Source organism: Centruroides sculpturatus, unplaced genomic scaffold (genome assembly GCF_000671375.1).
Source record: "Centruroides sculpturatus isolate CEXI.00-Female unplaced genomic scaffold, Cexi_2.0 scaffold785, whole genome shotgun sequence".
Taxonomy (NCBI): Eukaryota; Metazoa; Arthropoda; class Arachnida; order Scorpiones; family Buthidae; genus Centruroides; species Centruroides sculpturatus.
The window spans coordinates 216,068-242,166 of NW_019385677.1; the positions used below are offsets into that span (position 1 = coordinate 216,068).

Below are 26,099 nucleotides of genomic sequence, written 5' to 3' on the forward strand. Positions count from 1 at the left end.
GTTCGTTTAAAGGAGCATATGTATGACGTTAGTAAAGGGAACAACAACACTATCTTGGCAATCATGGCGCAAACAGATGGTGCAAGTGTTAAATGGGATGAGGCACGAATTGTTAAACCGGTCCATTCTCCGACTATTGCCTTTGGCATAGAAAAAATGGAGATTTATAAGAGTAAGATAAATAGCAAGTGTCTAAACGCCAAGGATGCTAATGCTCTTCCAACGGCATGGAAGTACATAATAGAAAAGGAAATGGGGATTAAAAACCCGTAAAATTATGGCAGTTGTGTATTACTGGTTTAATGTATATTTTTGTTATAGTAAGCTTTATATTTTTTTATATATTTTTATTATTTTTTATATTATTTATGTTTATCATATAATATGTTAAAATTTTTTAGTTAAATATTTAATGGTTTACGGTGATATTTAAAAATATGTTAAATAGTTAATAGTTACAGTTTATGTTAAAAGTTTAAATTTAAAAGTTATTCGAAAGTTGTATTCGAATAGTTCTTGAAGATGGCCTATTGAAATTGGGCTGAAAACGTTTGAAATTAAAGTAATAATAAGCTCAGCAAGAGTTTGGTGTTTTGTTTATATTTGTAAAGATACGGCTGAGGAAGTAAGAATAGCTTTATCACACACTCTTGTTAGGACCTTGTAACTCGAAAATGAAGTCATGGACTCCATTTTTTATTTCATTTTTTGATTCTTCATAGTAACTAATGGAAAAGGCAAAGTTCTATCAAAATCAATCAAACAGATTTTGAGAACTAATGCAATTCTATAATTCACATAGAAGAATCTCTGCTAACGTTCTGTCTCAATTAGGGCTTATGTCATATATAGCAATTCATAATAACATCCACTCAAAACCTGATTTAATTGATTAAAGCCAAATGATCTGCTGAATTATTCTCCTACTTTTGGATTATGTTAATTATTAGTACGAATTAATTTTACTAGCTATAGGTGAATATGTGACATTGCATATTAATTTAAATAATTATAATAAATTAATTTTTTATTTAGAAATTGACTAGTAGCCCAAAAACAGCCTGATAATTTGGCAGATCATTTGGCTTTAATTTGTAGCCTATATAGTATAATGTAAATGCTAATATAAAAATTTATATTATGATAATTTCCATTTAAATCAAGCATAATGTTTGGTTTTTAGAGTTACTTTTAATTCATAAATTATTTTGAAATATAGTTGAATCCTGTATGATGCGGGGTATACGTGCCACATAATAGGAAATCACGTTATCAAGACATGCATTATCCGACAATTTTATGCAAGTTAAAACCTGGGCTTAGAGACTGAAGAAGTCAACGTATACCTCTGGACGACAAAATTAAAATTTTGTATGAGTACTAATTGCAATTTTTTCATAGCATTATATGAATTTGTGTTATAGGGGAGCACGTTATACGAGAGTTCACTATATGTATAAATCTCTGTTAGTCAAGGTAATTTTTGTGAATGCTAAAATTTATCAAGGATATTATTGATTAGATTGGCCTTAATACATTTTGACAATGTAGCCTTACGCTTAGTAAATTTGAATAAAGTACATTAATGTGAATATATGAACAAAAAATATCATAAGTTTTTAAAGTGATCTTGCCAAATATTGAATATAATGTAAATATTTTTCAAGAAATTCTTTAATTTAATAAAGAGAGAGTTAAAACTTTTTAATGAAATTTAAATTTAGCTACAGGATCCAGCTTTATCATTTCTACTTTATAAATTACTAACTACTTCAAGCTTATTGATTTAAGTAATAAATTTTTTATCTCCCAAATAAACAGTTACAATTAGAATATTTGATACTAACATGTTGTGACCATTGCTAATTAATTAATAAATTTATTAACGACAGCTAACGCAATATGATTAGTATTGAGTTATCTAATCGTCGACTATTTGTTTATTCGTAAAATTATTAGACGAACATAAATTATATAATTCAATTGACTCGTGGCATCTAGTGTGTCTGTTTAGTTGTCATCACTTAATATTTTTTTAATATATCGTCTCGAATGTAACAAAATTTGAGACAAAGGCTCTATTATAATTTTGTAACAAAGTTAAACTGTGAGAACTCTTTGTCAAAGCAAATTTTATGGTTTACAGTTTCAATACAGTCTTTGTTTTAATTTGTAAAGATTGTAGAAAGATTTCGAACTGTTATGATTTGTTAAAGTAATGCTAAGATTAGTTATCGCTAGGAGATTTTGGTTGCCGATTTTAATTAATTACATCAATAACAGCTTTTTAGTATAAAAGTGTAGAAATTCTAAAACCAAAACTTAGTAATAGTTGCAATATATTCTTGCAGTTTTTGTTTGTTTATAATATTTTTTTGATAATTATTATGGTCAATCGTAAATCTAAGTTTCAAGATTATTTTTGGTTATATTTTAGGTTAATTAAACGAAATTTGTCTTAAAAGGTGGGTGATTAAGCTGCTGTATCGTGCTAAGATTAATTTTTAATTTTAATTAGATAATTTAGAATGATTTGGAGCAGGACTCGGTCTCGCAACTATGCTTATCCAAAAATAATCTGGGAAATTAAAGAACCTGCACATTGCCGGAAATTAAAAGTCAGTTGGAATGTTAATTTGATTAATTTTTTTTATAGGTACTTTAATGTAAGCTGATTAGCTTTATCTGTTAAATCTTCAAGTATTAAGTAGTACACTTTGAAAAGAACATAGTTTAAATTTCTTTATAGTGCATCTGATATAACAATAATTCAGCAATTTAGATTTGTAATTGGTTATAGAATTTGGATTTTTGAATATGCTATATGTATTTTAATTTTATAATTAGGTTTGAAATGCAATTTATTTATGCTTTTTTGACTGTTTCTGTTTAAATAACATGTTTGTGTGCACGCATGCATGTGAAGGGGGTGTGTGCACATGTACATATTCACTTTTGTTGAGAATAAATAATGTATCAACAAATTTTCCTCTGTTAATCAATCAATTATTGAATATTTTAAGATAATAATAATAAAATTGAAAAAATTCATGTATTTTTATAATTTTATTGTTAAAATTCTAGATTAAATAATGTAAAATATTTATAGAATCAGTGTGATTCTTTCATTGTTTAGAGTAGTGAATTTTTGAATGTTATTCTTTAAAGAAATATGCTATGAATAATAAAAATATTAAAATAATGCTTCGGTAGGTTAAAATAAATATTAAAACACAAAAATAGGTAAATATGGACGCATCTTATTGCTTTCAACCCGATAAAAATATCCTGGATCAAACACAGTTGCCATAGAGGCAGACAGGTAGATGAATTGGTTGCTATAGTTACAAAAGTAACAACATAATGTGCAAGATATTAAATGAAAATATGGTATACAATATATGAGTATTAACAAACGAAACATAAATTATTAGAAGGTTGTGAGTTGAACACGATTCAATAAAGTGAAACTAAGATGTCTTCGTACTTTATACTCCATTAAAATACATTTTTTAAAATAATTATTGTGTATAATCTAATTAATTGTAAAGAAAACTGTAATCATTTGCTATAAATATTAAATTTTTGAATTAATTTTTATATTAATACTGTAGAGCTTTGTTTATTCTGTGGGTCTTTGTTTAATTTTTAAAAGAAATTTTGCGACGATTTGACACTTCCTGATGTCGCCATTTTTATTTTTTTTTTAATTTTATTTTAATGCAGAGAATAGTTACAAAACAATTTTTAAAATGATAAAATGATGATTTATAGAGTAAATATATAATAACTATTTTTATTTTTCGACAGACATATGTTGCAAATATTTTAATAGCAGTAAATCCGTACTTTGAAATAAAGAATTTATATTCAAGATCGAAAATCGAACAGTATCAAGGAAAATCTCTCGGTGTTCTTCCACCACACGTTTTTGCAATAGGTGAGATACGTTTAAGTAATTATTATGATTAGAAAATATAAATAATAATTATTTATTCTATCCATGACAACATAATATATCTTTTTGAAAATACAAAATTTAGTTTAATAATGAAGAAAATAATTAAAAACACAACTTAAACACACAAACATTACTCTTTAAAAGCTTCCTTCCATTTAAATAGCTTTGAAAAAGTCATCATGGCCTTCTCTTGTTGGTTGAAGGTCCGGCCGACAAAAATCTGCTCGATGGCAATATATAATAATTAAAATTACTAAAAATTTTGGAAGAAAACATGAAAAATAAATAAATACTTTAATGGTGTTTATGTAAATTTACATGATAAATATAACACAAAAATTGCCATTTATGCAGATGAAAGGTTAATACTTACCAAAACAAATTACTAAAAATCAAAACAGTTTGTTTGTTACAAAATTCATTGAGCTGTGAATATGATTTTAATTTATTTTAATTGCTGTTTTGATTTGTTATACCAAAATGGAGATCTTAAGAAACCTAAAACTGCAAGAATGCTCAGATTTTAAAAACTTATAATCTATTCACTTTTGAAATTTATATATTTGTCGTTAAATAAAAATTTGAACTATAAATATTTGGGTGAATTTTTACCTCTTTCGATGAATGGAATAAAGAGGAAAATGCTTCTTTTTACTTTTTAATTGCAGATAAATTTGTTAATGCTCCAAGGTTATGTAGCCCACTGGTGGTCGAATGGATAAAACTGTCAAACACCGGTAGTTTTTTGTGGGTTTACACCTTGCCAACGGGCTGGCCATGTGGAGTTTTCTGGGTTTTCTTTGTATTAGTAACACCTAAATAGGAGTCAGTTTCCCATAAAATACCTCTATGAGGGGCATCTCCTTGGCGTCCATTTGTTGTGTTGCCTATACGAATAAGTCATAAACCAAGGGCATGTAATGATCTCTCTGAGTAATATGAAAAATATTTAAATAAAAATAAAAGTCATAAATATAATAAAAAACAACACAATATATAAATACAAATAAGAGAATAAAGTACAAAATGGTAAACAAAATTTATAAGTTTTTACAGAAGAAAATCTGATAAAGCATTTGTATCTTGTTACACAATGTAATTTAATAAAGTATACAATGTTTCATATGTTATTTCAATCAGATTAAACTACTACTTTTTAATTAGAAAGTTACAATAAGTTATAAGTTTCTTCATACATTTACATCAACTGACAATGAAGCAATTAGTAAAGAACAAAAATGATAAATCTAAGGTTACTATTTTTTGACAGTTGTCCTATTGAGCAATAACAACTGCAGAAATTTGGCTTTGATAATGAATTTAATAAAAATAATTCTTACTTGATAAAACAGATGCTTTATCTTTTCTTATAAACTTGATAAAACAGATGCTTTATCTTTTCTTATAAACTTGATAAAACAGATTCCTTATCTTTTCTTATAATTTGACACACAACAATCAAAGACTATTCTGATAGTTATTGTTTTGTAATGATTATATGCCACGCTTTGAATAATAAGACACTTTATTATCCAAATGTGATAGCTGAGTTTCTGATGACTATAGAGTCTAGTTTGTTATTGTTTGGTTTAACTTAATTAAAGCACCTTTAACAGTGGTGAAATATGAATGATGCTAAGATTTCTGGCTTGGTAAATTGGACATTCTCATGCATAGACAATTGAAAGTGGAATTTAACTCTTTTGATAAATAAATAAGGAGAAACAGAACTTCTTTTTGGTTTTTAATTACAGACAATTTTCTGAGGTTAGGTAAAGACCTGGCTGAATAATACAACAACAAACAAATAATAAATTGTATTCCATTTTCACTTTTGACTTTTGCCTGAAGATGGACCATTAACTGGAGCAAAAACATTGGCATTATTCATATTTAACCATCCTAGTATTCAACATAACTGGGCAAATTTTCATTAACAGCACACACTCAAACTTTGTGATAGTATGGTCTAATGCAAAACAAGTGGTTAGAAATAAGTGATGGCAGATTGAGATGTTTCTTAGAAGGAATAGAAAATGATTTTTCTGTGTTTTTCTTATGTGAAATAAATAAGTGAAAACATTTAAGTTATTGAAGGTTATAGCATCTTGGGCTATCTTACATAGACAAGAATTTATGATTATAGTGACTTGCATAGCTGGTGAACATCTACAATGTCATACCTACCTCTTACGGCAATCACGAGAGACCAACATAATGTCATTTTTAATGACACTATCAGAATGGAAAATTGCCACCTTATGCACATGATTATGTGACAATAATGAAAAACTTTATGCAATCATAGGCATATGGAGGCAGTTTTTCAAGGTTGTGTGATGAGCAAAGAAAATTAGTTTACATAGTTAGATGGATAGACACAGTTACCCAGTTAGATAGCACATAGCATGAGGATATTGTGGAAGCATAGTTGATTTGGAAAAAAATTCCACATAAAAACTAGTAGATGCAGAAAATGTCCACTGCTATGGATTAATACATGTATTGAAAATTTATTCTTATTTTTCTTGACAGCCGACAAAGCCTTTCGAGACATGAAATGCTGCAAACAGAGTCAATCGATTATCGTCAGTGGAGAATCGGGAGCCGGAAAGACTGAATCAACCAAATATATCTTAAGATATCTTTGCGAATCTTGGGGAAGTCACGCTGGTCCGATAGAACAACGGATATTGGATGGTTTGTAAAAGTTTAAGCTAAAGCAATAATTAAAGAAAGTTTACTTTTTTACCTGTAACTCTAAATATATTGTTTTTATAAGGAAATATAGAATTTTTATGTCATTATGAATACTAAATTAAAATTCTTAGATTAATTATGAATATTTGAATTAGAATACAAGATTTATTTTTATTAAATTCTAAACAGCTAATCCAGTACTTGAAGCATTTGGTAACGCGAAAACCATGAGAAACAATAACAGTAGTCGATTTGGAAAATTTATCGAAATCCATTTTAATGGAAAGGTAATATTTATATTTAAGTAAATAAATGTTTACAGTAAATTTAGAATTGTGTGTAAGGTTAATTGAATAATTAATCCTGTAAATTTACAGTGTTATAGTTCTTTAAAACTTTAAAATTGTTCTTTTAAATTATTGTAATTTTGGACAGATAACCTGTGGCAGCATACACTCAGCAGAAAATTTCACAAACAAAAATAAAATCTTTGTATAATTTTTTACTATACGAGGGCTGTTCGGAAAGTTCGCGGCCTTGCCTATATGCGGCGCTGTGATCAATTTAATTTTTGGCGGGAATAATTCAGCCATCTTTGCTAAAGATATGATACCAATTTCCGCTTGATTTGTCAAAAAGTTTTGCCACGACAGCTTAGCAGATAGTCAGTGTTCACATGCTTTGTCAAAAATGGAGAAGACGGAGACTCGTGCAGTCATAAAATACCTGACAAAAAAAGGGTTGACCCCATCTCAAATCAAAGCTGACATGGATGAAGTTTTAGGAGAGTCTGCTCCTTCGTACACCACTGTGAAAAAAATGGACAGCCCTTTTTAAATCTAGCAGAGAAGTGTGGAAGATGACCTTCGCAGCGGATGGTCGTCAACTGCTGTCACTGAAGAAAACATCGACAAAGTTCACGATTTGGTATTAGCAGATCGCCGTTTGAAAACGCGTGAGATAGCTGAGACAACAGGCATCTCTGTCGACCGAGTGCACCACATCCTAACCGAAGATTTGGGTATGACGAAGGTCTCAGCAAGGTGGGTGCCGCATCTGCTGACCGCCGAGCAAAAACGTGTTCGCACTTTGATGTCAAAGGAGTGTTTGGACTTCTACCAGAAAAACCCACAGGATTTCTTGCGTCGGTTTGTGACTACTGACGAAACGTGGATCCATTACTACACTCCTGAAACAAAAGAACAGTCGAAGCAATGGAAACACCACAGTTCGCCACCACCAAAGAAGGCAAAGACAGTTCCATCAGCGGGTAAAGTGATGGCCTCGGTTTTTTGGGATGCTAAAGGCATCATCTTTATTGACTACCTAGAAAGAGGAAAGACCATTAATGCTGTCTATTACTGTGAACTTTTGGAAAAACTGAAGAAAGAAATCGAAGAAAAGAGGCCACACTTGAAGAAGAAAAAAGTTCTGTTCCACCACGATAATGCACCTGCACATTCCGCCAGAATCACTGAACAAAAGATAAACGAACTTCGCTTCCAATTAGTTCCACATCCACCGTACTCACCTGATTTGGCCCCCAGTGACTTCCACCTTTTTCCAAACCTAAAAAAATTCTTGGCTGGAAAGAGATTCCACTCAAATGACGAAGTCATCTCTGAAGTGAACAAGTATTTTGCACACCTTGACAAATCGACCTATTGTGATGGCATAAAAAAGCTAGAACATCGCTGGAATAAGTGCATTGCTAACAGAGGAGATTACATTGAAAAATAAAAAAAGTTTTAACATTATTTTGTTTGTTTTTCTATGTGAGGCCGCAAACTTTCCGAACAGCCCTCGTATATCCTGCACTCCTGGGTGGCCATTGAAGACAAGACAATTACCAGTATGCAGTTTACCATATCAAGCATTAAAATATTGCTTTTTCTGTTGTTTTTTTTTATTAATAAATCATTGCAGATACACATAAACAACCAAGTCCAAATATTCTGTAATAATAATAATAGTTTTCAGATTATTCAGACTCTAATTTGGCTAACCATTAATAATTGGTATAAAATGATTTTTTTCTAAAGGTAGGCAGTTAGACTGCTATCTTCTGCTAACATTAACTAATAATTACAATGATTTTTGAACTAAATTTAATATTTTTATTTAATAATTAATGAAATTGAAACTAAAGATTACATTTTTTTCAGACACCATGAAGTATTGATGCTAGACACTGGATTTTTTCACATACACTTTATTTTCTTATGTACTTTACAGTCTTTAAACTAAAGATTACATTACCATTTTTGGTTTATTTTTTTAAACTTTGCAACATAGAAATCCATTTTACATTAATCAAACTAACATTCGTATAAATTTAAAATATTAAATAACTTTCAAGTACATGTTAGCCAAGGCAAAGCTTAGTCACTTATATATACAAGCACACACTTGTGTATTATCTTTTCCCAGTTGTATTATCTTATTTATGGATCAGTGTATACTGATACAATGATAATGTAGTGATCATTATCATTGTATCAGTATCGTATATCTTACAAGCAGTAATGCCTTGTAAATCCTGTTAACTGTATTATTAATCAATTATAAGCAATTGCAATAACTATATGTATAACAAGTAGACATATGTATATGTTACTGTGAATGACCAATATCTGGCGAATGTCAACATTCACACAGTTGTTTCATGTAGGTATGAAATATTTGCTAAATATCGTTATTTCTCACTTACACCAGTAAATATCAACATTCAGCATGCACTGATGGTGAATGTTGAATAAAAATATTTTTATTACGTTTTAAGACAAAAATGCAACTTTTTAATATGTCAAAATAGGAAAAAGCTTAAGTAACAGCACATATAAATAAACTGTTGAACCTAAAATGAACAGTACATTCTAAATCATTAAAGAAAATAATAGAATAATAAACTTACACATAAATTATATGATTAACATTATACAATCTTATTTATTGCAACAACTTAAACTGTTATGGCAGTTTGAATTGCACAAGAGTCCCTTACTTTTACAACTACATTTATTCATGGAACACTTCTTTTTGCAACGACAGCTTGTATAGCCTTGCCTTCCACTTTTCAAATTAGCTACAGCTGCTTCTCTCAGTGATACTTCTTCAGAAGAAATCTCATCTATGAAAAGTAACTTTTCTTTACAAATTACAAACTGATTACATTATTATGTGATTACAAATTGATCTGTTAATGATGTCTTTTATTCGGATATTGCCGACGCCTTGCTGATGACCCCTCTCATCCTCTGCCACTCGACCTGACAAACCGATCCCCACCTCACGGGATCAAAAGAACAAAAACACCATCCAGTGACAAAGTGGGTGGATTCCATCAAACTGCTGCTGGGGAAAGGATTTGGCGACAGACTGTTGTCTCTCTGTCAACATCAGCTTCTCTGGTGTTGTTTCGACCTCCACCGAAGCTTATCTGTGCTTGTCGACATACATCAGCGATTGTTCGAATGTATAATGATATAACCAAATATTCAGTCTTTCATCGACGTATTTTGTATGTGTCGACATTCACCGGAGAATATTGACATTCTCTAATTTTGGTCTTTCACAGTAACATATATATACATAAACATATTCTATGACTATATGTAATACAGTTGTTAAGATATAAAGTTACATTTTATATCAATAATCTATGTCATAACACAGGTCTGCAAGTAAAAAACTGCATAGGATTTTTATACATTTTCTTGCAGATTTCAACTTGGTAAAAATGAAAAAATACTAAAAAAATTCCATCTCGTAAATTTTTTTTTTGTTACAGTCAAGTTTTTGTTTGTATTTTGTGTAAAATTCCTACTTAACTTAAAATTTAGTTTTTTTTTATATTTAAAAAATGGCCTTAAAACAAAGACTTCTCACATTAATTCTATCAATTATATCTAGACTTGGTAATAAATAAATAAAAATGTTAAAATAATAAATTCTAAAAAATTTTATTTTAAAAAATTCTTTAAGAAATGACAAGTGAAATTCACTTTTTTAAATCCGATTTCGATAGAATTAAAAACAGAGATGGACTAGAAACTTATTTAGTATTTCTCACTTTATTTTTCTTTTTTTAATCCATATATATTTTGCTTATCAGCCTCATCAGTGGACTTTACAATCTTACATTGCCAATACTTTTATGCTCTATCAAGCTATCCCAGCATACATCAACACATGCGCCGGTATTTAAATTAATACAATTTACATATCCTTTGATACAGTAATGTTCTATAACATGTCTTTTTACAAGATTTTTTACTTTGTACAATATTTTAATATTATTTCAGTCAATAATACAGTTTTTTATACTGCAGTGTCGTTGCCACGGGGATTCGGTTCTGTTTAGTCGGATTGCCACCTCATGCTCTTTCAGTCTCACTTCAAGTTTTCTTCCTGTTTCTCCAATATAATATTTCTGTTCTGTACATGTACACATCAGCCTGTGTACGACTCCTGCTACTTCTAAAGGATTTTTCAATTGTTTCTCATTTGCTTTGTTAATTAAACAGATACTCTTGTTTAATCTATTTCTCTGTTCACCTACTAAGTTGACAAAAAATAATTCTTTAATATAATTTTTATATTTTTCATAAAATTTTGAAATATACAGTATTTTAATATATAAATTTTCCATTTTTTTATTTTTGACATTATATCTATTATTAATATAAGTATTATACCACTTATGTATAAGCTGTTGTGGATAATCATTTAATAAATATTTTTTAAAAAGGTTCTTAGTCTCTATTTCAATTTATTTTTTTAATGTTGTTCTATTAAATATTTTTCTTAATTCCATCAAAAATACATTTCGTTTTATTCCCATAGGACAATATGATTTATAATTAATCACCTTACTATTATTGCATATTTTTTCGTACTTACGAAACAGTAATGTTTCATTTTGTCTTGTAATTGTGACATCTAAGTAATTAATTTCATAGTTTCTTTCTTCTTCGTAGGTAAATTTGATGTTAAAATTTAAACTACTTGCGTAAATCTTGATATTTTCGGCTGTGGTGTCGTTTGAGTCATACAAAATTAATATGTCATCCACATATCTAGTATAAAAAACAATACCTTGAAACTGGAAGATTTTTTCATCTAATGATGCCATACAAATGTCTGCAAGTTTTGGTCCGACCACTGATCCCATCACTATTCTGTCTCTTTGATGATAATGTTCTGTAGAGATTTTAAAATAATTATTTTTAAAAGTAAACTGTATAAATTCTAAAATGTGACAAGGTAAATTATATTTACTTAAACTTTCTATGATAAATTTCCAGTTTATTGAAGGATACATAGATTTCACATCCAAACTTAGGAATCTATAACTTTTCTTACTTTGACCATGCATTAATCTTGAGATCAACTGATCTGCATTTTTTATGGTATATTTGGAGTCTGTATACACTGCAAGTAATTTTTTATATAATGTTCCAAATTATATAGTACTGAGTATTTAAAATCTACTAATGGTCTAAAAATCTGTCCCATCTTGTGGGCTTTAAGTCTAATATTAAGTTGTGGAATACGTACATTATTAAAATTTACTATCTCTTAAAATCTTGACTTGTAAACTCTTTTCTATATGTTTTCATTAATTTAATTAGTTTCTTTTTAATATCTTCTATTGGATCACTGGGTAAAACTTCATATTCATCTGTAGCTACTATTTGTTTTTTCTTTTGTTGTAAGTCTGAATTTTTAATAATTATAAGTGCATGAGATTTATCTGCTGTTTTAATAGAAATTTATTTTTAAAAAACATAATTAATCTATTTGTTTTTTATTAATTTTAATTGCCTTTTTATCTAATATAATTTTTGTATGCACCTTTTTTTTAAAGAAAAATTTTTTAGAATTTATTATTTTAATATTTAGAATAACCGATCCCATTGCTTTATTANATAAGTGCATGAGATTTATCTGCTTTTATAATAGAAATTTGTTTATTTTTAAAGAACTTAATTAATTTATTTGTTTATTTATTTATTTTAATTGCCTTTTTATGTAATATATAATTTTTGTATGCACCTTTTCCTTTATATTATTGAAGATCTTTACTTAAATTTTTTCTTAACTGATTTTTATCTTCTTGTTTTCCTGAGATTCGTTGGATAATACTTTCTATTTCAGCCATAACTTCAATTGTTTTTGTAAATATAGGTAAATTCATATTACTTCCATATGATAATAAATGTAGATAATCTTCTGGTACTTCAACGTCTGTTAAATTTATAATTAATTTTTTTTAACCATTCTTCTTTCTCTGCAGTTAAAGGGTAATCAAATTTTTTATTTAATTTGATATTCTTTTTAATATTATATTGATCATTTTTATTAATGTTATTTTCATCAATATCATTATTTCCAATATTATTATTTCTCCTTTTAAATTAAAAGTTTTTAGACAATAAGAATATTTGTTTACCTTTTTTCTTTATTACTGATTTAATAATTAATCTCTCTATTTTAAATATACCTCCATACCAGATGCTGGACTTAATAGATTCTGGCAACTGTAACGTTGTACGAGTTTGTTGTTCACGTAGGAAACACTTAAAATAATTTCTATCGACCTTCAATCTGGCCATCTGCTGCTTCAACTCTTCTATTCTCATTTTTCTGTTCATAAAACTCATTAAATAGTAAATAAATAATAAAACAATGGGATTGGTTATTCTAAATATTAAAATAATAAATTCTAAAAAATTTTATTATTATTTTAATATTTAGAATAACCGATCCCATTGTTTTATTATTTATTGTTAATGGTTGAAGAGAGTAGTGGTAGGGGGAGGTGGGTTAAGTAGTTTTAGCATTAGGAGGACGGTCACATAATCATATAGAAACAAGTTAAAAGTTGATAGTGAGTAATATTATTGGTAAGGTTGAGCATGTTTTGACATGCTATCTGGGATATTAGGAATAAATATAAACAACCTGCTGTTGGATTAGAACATGTTTCAACAAGCTAAATAAGTTCAGGTATCTCGCTGGCCATCCAATGCCACACTCAGTTTATATCCAGCATTTGAACGCTACTGTGCTTGTATTTTTATTTCTGGAATATGGCTCACAGAGGTTGTGTAATTTCTCCCGACAGCTTATATTATGTTTGTGGTGAATACACAGTGAAAAGTCAATAAAGAAACATGAGTGAGTTTGCGAATAAAGTTTAATTTGCGTATTTCAAATTGAAACTTGGAGATCAAGACAAAGCAGATTTTTGAAAACAATGGGAAAAAAAGGAAAAAGCAGCATGGGACTCTTTGAAGAATAAATATAGTGCATAAGTTTTTGGGGAATACTAAGGACCCTGACTACAAAACCATTGTACAATACATGCTGGCAGCAGCGTATGAAGCTCAAGGATGCAAGATGAGCTTAAAAGTTCATTTCTTACACTCCCATATTGACTATTTTCCCGAAAACTTGGGAGCCTACAATGAAGAACAGGATGAAAGATTTCACCAGGATGTCCATGATATCGAGAGATGTTACCAAGGAAAATGGGATGTCAATATGTTAGATCACTACTGTTAGATGCTCAATCAAGAAAACAGAGAAGGAAATCGGAAACGAGTTTGGAGAAGCATAAGAAAAAAGAGTAGACCTAAAATTATGTATAAATATCAGAAACAATTTGTTGATTAGTTGTAAGAAAATATAATATATTTAGTTCATTGTAATAAATAAGACTTTTATCAAAAATTTGTTTTTATTTTGCAAAAAACCTTTACATGATGGGATGTAACAGAAGTTATTTTAGAATTTGTGATCTTTAAAGCATATAATTCAGCAAAAATATTCCATGCAGCTGGAAAAAAATTTTCTGCAGACCTGTGTAATTTTTACTGTATATAGTAGTCTCTCAATTTAATGGACTAATTGGGGAAGGGATGTCTGCTGTCAACAAAAGTCCAGTAAAATGAGTGCATTTTATAAACATTATATTAATAATAACCTTACAATTTACAGGATGTATTAAAATGTTGTTATAATGAACATTACTCAATGAATATAATTTCAGTTTTCTGTTGTTGGAGGTCACATAAGTCATTATTTATTGGAAAAATCGCGCATATGTGGACAGAGTAAAGGGGAAAGAAACTATCATATATTTTATCAATTATGTGCTGGTGCTCCCGATTCTATTAAACAACAATTAAAGCTTTCGAATCCCGATTCTTTCGAAGTAAGTATTTACAGTAATAACTTGAATTATTTTAAATATCATACTAATATATATATATATATATATTCANATATATATATATTTTTTTCTTTTTAGTATTTGAATAAGGGATGCACTCAGTATTTTTGTTCAAAAGAATCGAATAAATTAATTAATGCCAGCTTTAAGTCAAAGGAACATCAAAAAAAGGGGCCACTTAAAGATCCAATGTTAGATGATTATCATGATTTTCAAAATATGGATAAAGCATTAAATCATATGGGTAAGTTAATGTTTTATCATTATTTCTAATGTGAAGTACAATGTTTTTTACTGTTAGAATCAGATATGTATTATTCCAGAATTATGGATGGCAAATTATACAAATATTAAATTCTGCAGGTAGGTTTGTATATTAGGGTATCAATGCTATTAAATTTTGGTGGTTAAAGGTCGAGGGGGTAGAGAGATAAAGGTCGTGTGTCTCGTATCTGGAGTAGGGTCGGACGTAATGGTGATTTTACTCGTTATTAGCATTTAGTTTTTTTACAAAACCCAGCTCCATCCTCAGAATTAAGCTTTTTGCCATTTTATAATAATTAAAAATATAAAAAGTTTTAAAATAAAATATCATAACAATTGGTGCCACCAAATGTTGCTGGAAAGTTAAGCAACTTGCTGCTGGTTTTTTAAAGATTATTTCAAGAATATGAACAACTAAATTCATTATTTAATTAAAAATTTGATAACTTTCTGAATTCAAAATTTTAAAATTTCTGAAAGTTATCTAGGATTTAATAGTTTTAAATTAAATTTTAATTTTAAATTTGTCTCTCCTGCTTGGCTTTTTCCAAGTACTGTTATGTGTTGTTATTATTTATCTTATAATATACTTCTGTAATTCCTCTAGAAAATGTAATGTGTTCTCCCATTTTAACGCAATCCAATTAATGTATGCTACACACCATTGTATTTCCTGTTTCTATAAATAGTTCCTTATAATCCTTGAATAATGGGATTCTGCTTATCTGTTATTTCATGCTAATTTCTTTTCCATATTATTTCTTTCTTAGTGACAGATTCTGATGATTCTCTTCATTTTTTTTTTTAACTACTTTTATTTTATTTTTCATTAATATTCCTTCTTGGTTGTTTGCTAAAGCTTATCAAATACAAGGGTCTTCCAAAAAGAATGCTACCATTTTAAGTTATTGTAATTATGTTAATTATTACTCAAGAGCATCGTAATGTATATTAAAACATTTGAAAACTGTCCTAGTTTTACATTTTCTCATTATAATCTCTCAGTGCTTGCACCTCATGTGACATGAGACATGTTTGATCGATACTCAAATTCTTCCCATACCTGCTATGGCATATCTGTTATTGCTTCTCCCATGGCAGCCACAATTCTGTAGCTCCTACAGCTTACGCATATTGCACAGTGACAATTGATTCTGACTTAGCAAATTGCAGAAGGCAAAACACCTTATGCCAAGAAGTTGCCATTTTCACTTATGGCGCTTCCGTGAAGTTGTAGATGATTGAATGTGGTTGGAATATGAAACTTGAATAGTTGCTCTATTGATTGATATATGTTATATACTTCTCATATATTAATTAACATAATTACAGTAATTTAATATGGTAGATCTCTTCTTGGAAGACCATATATATTCTTGTCAAATTGTTTAAATGTGAACAAAATTCATTTCTTTTAATTTATTCTAAGCTAAACCCAAATGAATTAAATGCCATCACCTTATGTTTATCATTTAATTTGGTGGTCATAAAGATAATTTTTATCTTTTTTTTTCTCTATATTCTTGCAGTATTTGGTTTCTAATCTTTTCTCGTAACATCCAAATAGACTTTCTTTGTATTCCTCTGTTCCAATCTTAAATGCTAAATTTAAGGTTTTGCTTGCCATTCTCTTCCAGAATTTCTCATTCAGCATTCTTGCTTTACTGTACGACTATATCATCATTGACAAAACATTTATATAATCTTACCCATTGTTTAATTTCATTCAAACTGTTTTATGACTAGATCAACTTTCTGGTAAAGTCTTTGTTGTAGACAAAATAATTGACCATATAAGATTATGTAAATGCAATGTTAATGATATTATAGAAATATTGTAAACAAGAATGTCACATAATTTTCAAGGAAAGGATGATGATCAGATTAAATATTGGATGTCAATTTAAAAATAACATTTTTTTATTTCTTAGGTGTAAATGATGATGAACGTCTTTCAATATATAAGATCGTTGCAGCTGTCTTACACATTGGAAATTTATGTTTCGATGATAATTCAGATGACTCTAAAGGTGGTTGTTCCATGTCTGACGATTCAGAACAGTCTTTAAATATAGCTGCTTCACTCATGGGGGTTGATCCAGTCGATCTCCGTCAGAGTCTCCTTAGTCGTGTCATGCAGACGAGTAAAGGCGGTGCTAAAGGAACCATTTATATGTATGTATCTTTACATTTTATGACTTAAATTCTATGTGCACATTTTATAAATAATGAAAGTGAGTTTAAGTAAACAAGAAATTTTTTTTTGACCTTTACTTGGAGTAAGTTTGGCCCGAAAGTTGGTTTTGAATTTTGAATGCCATTTTGCAAAAGAAAGCAATTATCTAGCATATGTTTACCAAATGGTGCAATTAAACAGTAAAGGTATTAAAATAATAGATTGTATTATTATTTCTTTTATTTGTTGTAAATGTAAGAATAAAATGTTTATTAATGTAGCAAAGAATAATAATTAAATTAGTATTAATAAAAATCAGATTTTGACATTCTAGTCATATTTAACATAAAAAAATTAAAGTTTTCATTTGAAATTTTCAAGTTTTCACTTCTAAAATTATACTGCATTAAATTATTAATCAGATATTTCTGTTTTTGAGTATTATATTTTGGTATAATAATAAAAAAATTAATTTTAAAAGAATATAATAAAATTTAAAATTATCTTATATTTATTTGGCATTTTTATTAATTTTTTTCATTCTTTTTTTTAGGGTTCCTTTAAAGGTCCACGAGGCACAGAATGCACGTGATGCTTTAGCCAAAGCCATGTATTCTCGTTTGTTCGATTACATTGTGCATCGCATAAATCGAAGTATACCTTTCAGTTCATCATCCTATTATATTGGTGTGCTCGATATTGCAGGATTTGGTATGTTAATTATTTTATTTTGGCGACTTTACAAAATGGAATTTTAAAATACTATTTTTGTTACTTTTCCTCTAGAATATTTTCAAATAAATAGTTTTGAGCAATTTTGTATCAACTATTGTAACGAGAAACTACAACAATTTTTCAATGAGCGTATTTTAAAAGACGTAAGCATAAGTGATTCGTATTCTTTCTTTTCATTTTATTATTTTCTGCTTGTTGAATGTATTGTATTTCCATGCATACGAGGGCATGCTCTTACAGATTGGGCAAAATTGACACTACATTCCGTAAAGCACCTAAAAAAAACTTTTATAGTATTGGAAGCAATTTTTATTTATAATGATGATTACTGCAGAGACAACACCAAATAGTTATTGTATCGGTACATTTTACATTGATGCAATAGTGCAAGGCTGTTTTAAGTTGAAATAAGCTGGTACACATAAGGGCATACTCTTGTTTGTTTGGAAATACAGTACTCATCACAGATGAATTTAATAAATTAATTTAAATACAAATACCTAGAACTAATGACTCAATACATAATTTTTATAAAATAAAATAAATCAAGAAATTTACTTACTAACTGTAAACATAATTTTTTAAATTAAATAGGAGCAAGCCTTATATGAAAAAGAAGGGTTAAGTGTAAGGAAAATCAATTATGTTGATAATCAAGATTGTATTGGTAAGTGAATCTTTCATTATAAAATTTACAAAAAAAACTTTTTCATATTACTAAAGTCATACATATTAGAAAAATAATTCTGATGAGAGAGAGTCAATTTTGTTTTGTGCTTTAAAATAGAACATTAACAAAATTAATTACACTTCACGCCAAAGCAGTCAAAATGTAATGTATTTTCTGTTTTACAGTTAAAAGCAACTTTTTATTCAAAATTGCAATTACTTTCGATAGCTTGCAACTATCCTTGTCAGGATGATTCTAATAGAACGTTAAATGATTTTACATTAAATATTAAATTTTTTATTTAATATTACATTAAATTAAATATGTGATGGTAATTAATTAATTAATTTTTTAACTGTTTGTTAGATTTTTTCAAAGAAACTAAATATTTAACAGTACAGTATTGAACAATATTCTTTTTTTCATAAATTGAATATAAGAAATTACAAAAAGATTTTCTTGAAATTTAATTAATTACAATTAACATTAAATAGAGCTCCGATGAATGTCATTCATATCTGTCTATCATTTAGTCAAAACACTTGATTGATAAAATTAGCATTTTATGTAACAATAAATAGTTAAACTTTGAATTTTGTTTAAAAATTTATAAATAATAATTTATAATTGTCAAATAAATAAAGGTTTCAGATATTCAGAAACATTACCTATAATTTATGTGTATTCTTATAAATTGTTAAATTGGTTAATGAAGAAAGAAAAACATTTCTGTATGCTATTTGTGTAATCAAGATCAAAGAGCAAATATATTATTTTCAGTACTTTTACTTTAAAAAGGGTTGTCTGTGCTAGTATTAAGTGATGAGCTGAAGCCATGTTGACATATAAATAATATAATCATAAATTTTAACATTTTTTATAATCTTTTCTTTGATAACTTTAGTTAAATGTACCATTATTCTCCATAAAAAAAGAAATACATGCAACAAAATGTTGATAAAATGTTGCTAAATGAATGCTTTTAAGTCTGTTTGGTAACTATATTTTCAATTCTCATTAAAATTCCGTTCTGTATTTCCTTCTAATAATGAATGATACAGGCTGTTAATTAGATTTTTATTTTGAAAATTAGGTTGTATTTTGTAAGTAAAATCAAAGTATATTATTATTGGAAGTTGAAGGAGAAAAAGTTAATCCAAAACAAAGTTTTTTGAACTGATTAATTTGAAAACTTAACAGGGTTGCAAGGTGATAAATTGTGTAACCAGGACTAAACATTTCAAAGTAATTGTTTCTTAAATGATAAGTAGCATTGTATGTGTGCTTATAAACTGAGAATGTAATCTCTCAAGTTATAATTTAACAAATATTTATTTTAAAATCTTACTTTTTAAGTTAAAATAAATATAATTTTTTAATGTATGTGAATATCAGCAACTCTCAATATATTTATGATATTATTTTTAATTTCAGAGCTTCTTGAAAACAAAGGAAATGGAATTTTTGACTTATTAGATGAAGAGAGCAAATTACCAAAGCCTAGTCATAATCACTTTACTTCTACTGTACATAACAATTATAGTCGTCACTTTAGGTTAGCAGTTCCTCGAAAGTCTAAACTGAGAGATCACAGGGAAATTCGCGACGATGAGGGATTTTTAATTCGTCATTTTGCTGGTGCAGTTTGTTACAAGACTGTAAGTTTTAAATTTAATATTATCATATAGTAAGTCAAGCTCAAATTATCTGTTAACCCCTTCAAGAGAATTATCTACTATGTATTTGTAGAAAGTATAATATGGTATATATAAAAGGATTAAAGGCTAATTAAAATTAAATTAAACTTTAAGAAAATAAGATCCTAATAATTAAAATTAAATTATTAGGATCTTATTTTCTTAAAGTTTAATTTGTGTCTCTGTGAAATACTCTCTATATGACATTAGAAACATGCATGCATATGTATATATGTGTGTGTCCGTATATATATATGTAGCATCAACATAGAAAGTGTATCACCTATGCTTTATACTAATGATGAGGAACCTTTTCTGAATGCAGGCTATAAGTGAACTTCTTAGATTTCCAGTGGGCTGACAAAGTTAGATTTTTGAGCCTGTTGAGTACCAACATGTTTGATAACCTCCAGTATACTAGATATTAAAATAAATGTGCTAATGATACGAAAAATAGTAATACAGTATATAGTTTATTTTTATCTTTTGCTGATTGAGTTTAGTTTGAATGTTCTTTGTCACGAATATCAGCTTAATTAGAGTTGTATAATGGAAAATATCTTGAAAACAGAAAAAGAATTAAGAAAACACAGAAAACAGAAAAATAAAATTGCATTGACAAAGCCCCAAGGGATGCAAATTAAATCTTGAGGGCTATGGGTTTCATGATCAACATATATCAAAAGCATTTAACAGGTCAGAAGAAATTGCTATTCATAGTTATAGAAGCAAAAAGTAAAGATTTACTTGTATAAATTTTGATAAATTTAGTAAAATAATACAGAGATTGAAATGAGTGTTGACTTTTTATTAGAAAATGTACAGTTTAAAAATTTAATTGTAAACTGTTTTCCAACTATAGGCATGTCTTGGACTTATGACAGGTTACATTCTGGTGTGTGTTTGTAAATTGAAGTACTTTATTTTTTTTATCTTATAATTGCGTAATGAACTGCAATTGTTGTATACATGAGTAACTGCACCAAGTTGTCAAATTCATGCACAACTAATGTAAGTAAAGTATTGTTAGGTAAAATAAAGATTGTAAGCCTTATTTGCTAACTAGGATAATAGTACTAATTCCTGTTCACTGTTAGTAAAATAAATATGTACAAAAAGCATGTAGAAAAGATTACTATTAAGGTACGGTACATATACTTACCTTAAATATAGGCTTCTCTTGCTTACAAAGACTAAAGGTAAGGCTATGGCAACTTCTAATACTTGGGCTAGATGCTTTTGTGCAGGAGAAGTATGATTTTGAGGTATTGGCCTTTTCCAAAGGCACATATCTGTAATTGTTTGCTAAATCATTGTTTATTTCTCCTCATATATCTCCTTGTAATAGGCACAAGCATTTCAAATGATTGAATTAACTTTAGAACTTTGTTCAAAATTTGGATTATATTTTTTAAGAAATGCTAGCTTCGAACTAGTGGATTAATTCTAAAATAATTTCTGTAGTCAGTCCTGTGTTGACTCCACTGATGAATGCTTCTATAATGCTTTATTTATTTCTATTGAGAGCCCAGATAGTTTCCTTATAGTGCATTACAAAAAAAAAAAAAAAAAAAGGNAAAAAAAAAAAAAAAAAAAAAAAGGTGCATTATGAGGGTTTGATTAGTGCCAGGCAATAAATAACAAAAATTGTTAATAAATCAAAAACCTGAAATAATTACTATATATAATAACAAAAATCTATTCCTCTAAGCCTGAATATGTACAATAATGAAATAAAGTTAGCAAAAATTTAAAGTATAATAAAAAAATATTTTCTCAAATCCAAAAAACTAATTAATATATATACACGAGACTTTTTCTGACACTTGGGGATTTGGGGACTTATAATTTAATCTAATCTATATAACTATCTTATAGAGTTTAGTTCCCGAGGCCTAATTAATTTCCTCTAGGAAAATTATGTAATCTATTAATTTTTTATATTAAATAGTTATTTCCACTTAAAAGTGAATCTGACAGCCAAAAAAATTGCCGGGAAATGATTGCTACAAAATAAATATCGTCCAAAAATGTGTTTTTATAGAAAAACTATATAAAAAATTTAAAATAATCTAAAAAAAAAAAATGCTTTTATTTGATAAATATAGCTGCAGGGATTGTTATTCTTTCATTTGACAATGTGCGAAAATTTACACATGCAGTCTACATTGTTTATAAACTGGTTGACCTTGAGAACAGCTGGTGACTGCTTTCCCAGGATATTTACATGTAGGCCTGGGGAAGAAAGACCTAGTTTAAAGCAGAAGGTGAACTATTTTACCACATATATTCAAATATAACACAAAATTCTTGATTTTTATGCTATTAAAATACGGGGGACTGAAAAAAAGGTATATATAAAAAAATTCTACTAAATAAAAAACTGAAAAAAAACCTTTTGATGTCATAAAAAACATTCAATAGTATTTTTAAAAATTTTACCAAAGTCAAATCAGTCCAATAGAAGTTTAGAATAATTTAATTAATTTGATTAAAAAAACAATAGTGCAATTAATTATCTAATTAAAAAATGTTATTAAAAACTTTTTGCAGCAAAAATAATTCATAAAATTTGCATATGATTTATATGATGCATATGATATTTGATAATGATATATATATAAACTAGCCCATACATTTTGGAAAAGTTATACCATTAAGAACCATTTTTTTGTAACTCTATGTAAACTGCCTGAGTTAACTTGGGCAAAGGACTACGCAAGAGTTTGTCTTGCTCGAGTTAACTTAGGCAAAGAACTTAAGGGGTTATATAATTATCTCCACAAAACGAACAAGCAAAAATATAAAATTGAACTATATGGAAAATACACAGAAGAAACCTGGCAAATTAAATTTACCTAACCGTCACCAAGAAATTTTTAAGTCATCGGCGGAACCAGAAAGCCTTGCTTTAACCTTGCTTGATCTTTAGCATCACCTAGTTTGATCTCAAGTTTCACCTCCTCCTTATAGTGCAGTCATGGCAACATTACATGATTATGCCCATTTGACCCTATTTACATACTTAAGTTGCTAACAATTTGTTTAATTTTAGTAATCTTTCTTTAAGTTGCATCATTGCCTTACATTTAATCTTTTATCATTTTTGTTGTGCTTTTTTGTGACAATTTGGGGTGGGAGATCATTCTTTTAACTTCCAGTGGAAGTCACAATTAATTTTTTTAAAGACCCAATTGGAAGTTACAATTTAATGAGCTTATTATTTAATATGTATTATTATGCTTCAGTTATGTTCCAATAGACAGTACAGGCCACTTAATTTGTAGAAATATTAATTACATTTCTTGAATTTCTTGAGATCTCTACTTTCTCATAGTAGTCCATCATACTTGATGGGGAAATTTCTAGTTAAAAGTATAAAACTTCTAAGATTTTTATAAATCAATGAATAAGTACAAAATTTATTTAAAAACTCCAACTAAAATTTGGAAAACTGAATGTTTTCTTAATGTTAAAACTTTTCAATATTTGATGTGTTTCATATATATTATTATATTTGAACATTATATTCATTACATTAAGAATAATAATTATAGATTTTGCATTTCTTGCACAAAGTCAGTTATAACAGTTTCTTTTTATCTTTAGGCAAAGTTTATCGAAAAGAATAACGATGCACTTCACGCATCCTTAGAAAGTTTAATGCTGGAATCAAAAAATTTGTTCTTGAAAAGCCTGTTTACGGCAGATTCGAACTCTCAAAGTCTAAAAGGAAAGCTCTCATTTATTAGTGTCGGTAGTAAATTCAGGACTCAGTTACAAGATTTGATGACTAAATTGTCACTCACTGGAACTCATTTTGTTCGATGCATCAAGCCAAATTTTAGGATGGTGGACCATCTGTTTGAAGGAAGCCAAATATTAAACCAACTTCGCTGTGCTGGTAAGTTGTTTTGTGTGCTGTTTTCCAAAAATTGAAAATTCTTTTATTATTGTTATTGAAATTATAAAATTCAGATTACATTGCAGAGCTGATTATTAATATGATCATAGTTTATCATTTTCTTCTACATAATTGAATTCACACGGTAACAATTTAAATATAAAATCAAGACAAATTTCCAATTTATATAATTAGTGAAATCCTGCTTTATTGTAGAATTTGAAGTTTTAATTTATCTCTCCAAATACCAGGATTATACTAAACCAAATGATTTCTGTAATTAATCTGGCTATTTTTTGCTACAATTAATAATTAGAAATTAAGTAATTTGGTACTAGAGGTAGACGTTAGGCATCGTCCGTCTCTTATCAAAGTCAGTAACTGTGAATGGTTATATCAAATATTTAAATGTATCTGAAAGCAAAGAGTCTCTCAGAGGTCCAGATGGCATAACTGGGCAGCGCACCACGTGGTAAATGGAGGTTGCAGGTTCATCTCTTGCTCCTGGCTGATTATTTTCTTCCAAACTGTTCTAATAAACATTAAATTATTAATTTTGAAAATATAGTGTTTTTAGGAACAAAAGGCAAATGTTATTAAACAAAAATAGCAAAGAAATGATAATAAATGTTGATTTCTGACAATTGAAGTGTAAACTTAACTGTAGTTCCTATGATATTTGTTTATATAGTTTGTCCTCACATGATTACAGTTGTCTGTCATTTCTTTTTTTAGCCATAGAAGTTTAAAATTATTTGGTTAGAAACATTTAAAAAACCATGTGTCAGTTAAGTACACCAAATCTCCAAATTTTGTTTTATGAAAATCTGTATTTGCTTTTTTAAAAAACTAAAGCAAGTAAAACAAATAAAGTACAAAATGTCTTGACATTTTGTAATTTATTTTTTAAGTAGTAAATAAGTAAAATATATATTTAAATATATTTTGTACAAGAGTTAAGTTTTATATTTGTATCTTTTAAGGTTTTTTTCTGAAGATGAGATAAATTTCTCAAAAGGGTTAGGGAAAAAATAGTCAGCATCAACTGACTTAGATTTTAAGATCGTATTTTGAAGGCCTTGATTATAAAACAGGAAAGTATGTGCCCTTAGATAAGATTAAGTATTAAAATGAATGATAATATGCATGGCATGTGAGAACTGCATCTACGAGTTTATGTAGTTCTATTGTTTTACTCCTGTCAATAATAATAATTGTTTTATATTCTTGATGTTTGCATATTTAAGATTAATATGTAACAGTATTTTAATATATAATCTAACAATTACAATTAACACAAAATTCTGATGAGCTTTTTTGATTATTTTCTTAACAAATTACATAAAATAACTATGTAACCATTCACAATTTTTCTATTCCTTGCTTGTTATAATATATCATAAAATTTACAATATTTTTTAAATGTGTGTACAGATGTAGGTTGCTTAAATTCACACTTTTAAAAACTAAACAATATGCAGATGCACTTGAATTTATGAATGCAGTTGGGAGTGGAAGACTATGCGTAATTTGGATTGTTTATAATCTCAATGTCCCTTTAACTTTAAGGCATAACATATATCGAGCATACACAGGGTCTTCCAAAAAGATTGCTATCATTTTAAATTACTGTAATTATGTTAATTATCATCCTTGGGGTACGTGACGTACATCAATTGATATAGTAATTGTCCAAGTTTTGTCTTCTGTTGCATTCAGATGTGTGTAGGAAGCGCCATAAATAAAAATGCTG

The 26,099-nt window shown here is 28.2% G+C and overlaps 1 protein-coding gene across 1 annotated transcript in view; it reads left to right on the forward strand.

Annotated features, from left to right (window-relative positions):
• Positions 1 to 26,099, forward strand: part of LOC111641131 (unconventional myosin-VI-like) — a 55,991-nt gene that overhangs the window by 11,609 nt on the left and 18,283 nt on the right. The window contains exons 2-12 of the mRNA XM_023387253.1: positions 3,811 to 3,940; positions 6,497 to 6,661; positions 6,851 to 6,948; positions 14,718 to 14,882; positions 14,979 to 15,144; positions 17,096 to 17,339; positions 17,894 to 18,051; positions 18,127 to 18,218; positions 18,670 to 18,742; positions 20,180 to 20,403; positions 24,052 to 24,346. Coding sequence (XP_023243021.1) covers positions 3,811 to 3,940; positions 6,497 to 6,661; positions 6,851 to 6,948; positions 14,718 to 14,882; positions 14,979 to 15,144; positions 17,096 to 17,339; positions 17,894 to 18,051; positions 18,127 to 18,218; positions 18,670 to 18,742; positions 20,180 to 20,403; positions 24,052 to 24,346 — 1,810 coding nt within the window. The remainder of the gene's footprint in view (positions 1 to 3,810; positions 3,941 to 6,496; positions 6,662 to 6,850; positions 6,949 to 14,717; positions 14,883 to 14,978; positions 15,145 to 17,095; positions 17,340 to 17,893; positions 18,052 to 18,126; positions 18,219 to 18,669; positions 18,743 to 20,179; positions 20,404 to 24,051; positions 24,347 to 26,099) is intronic.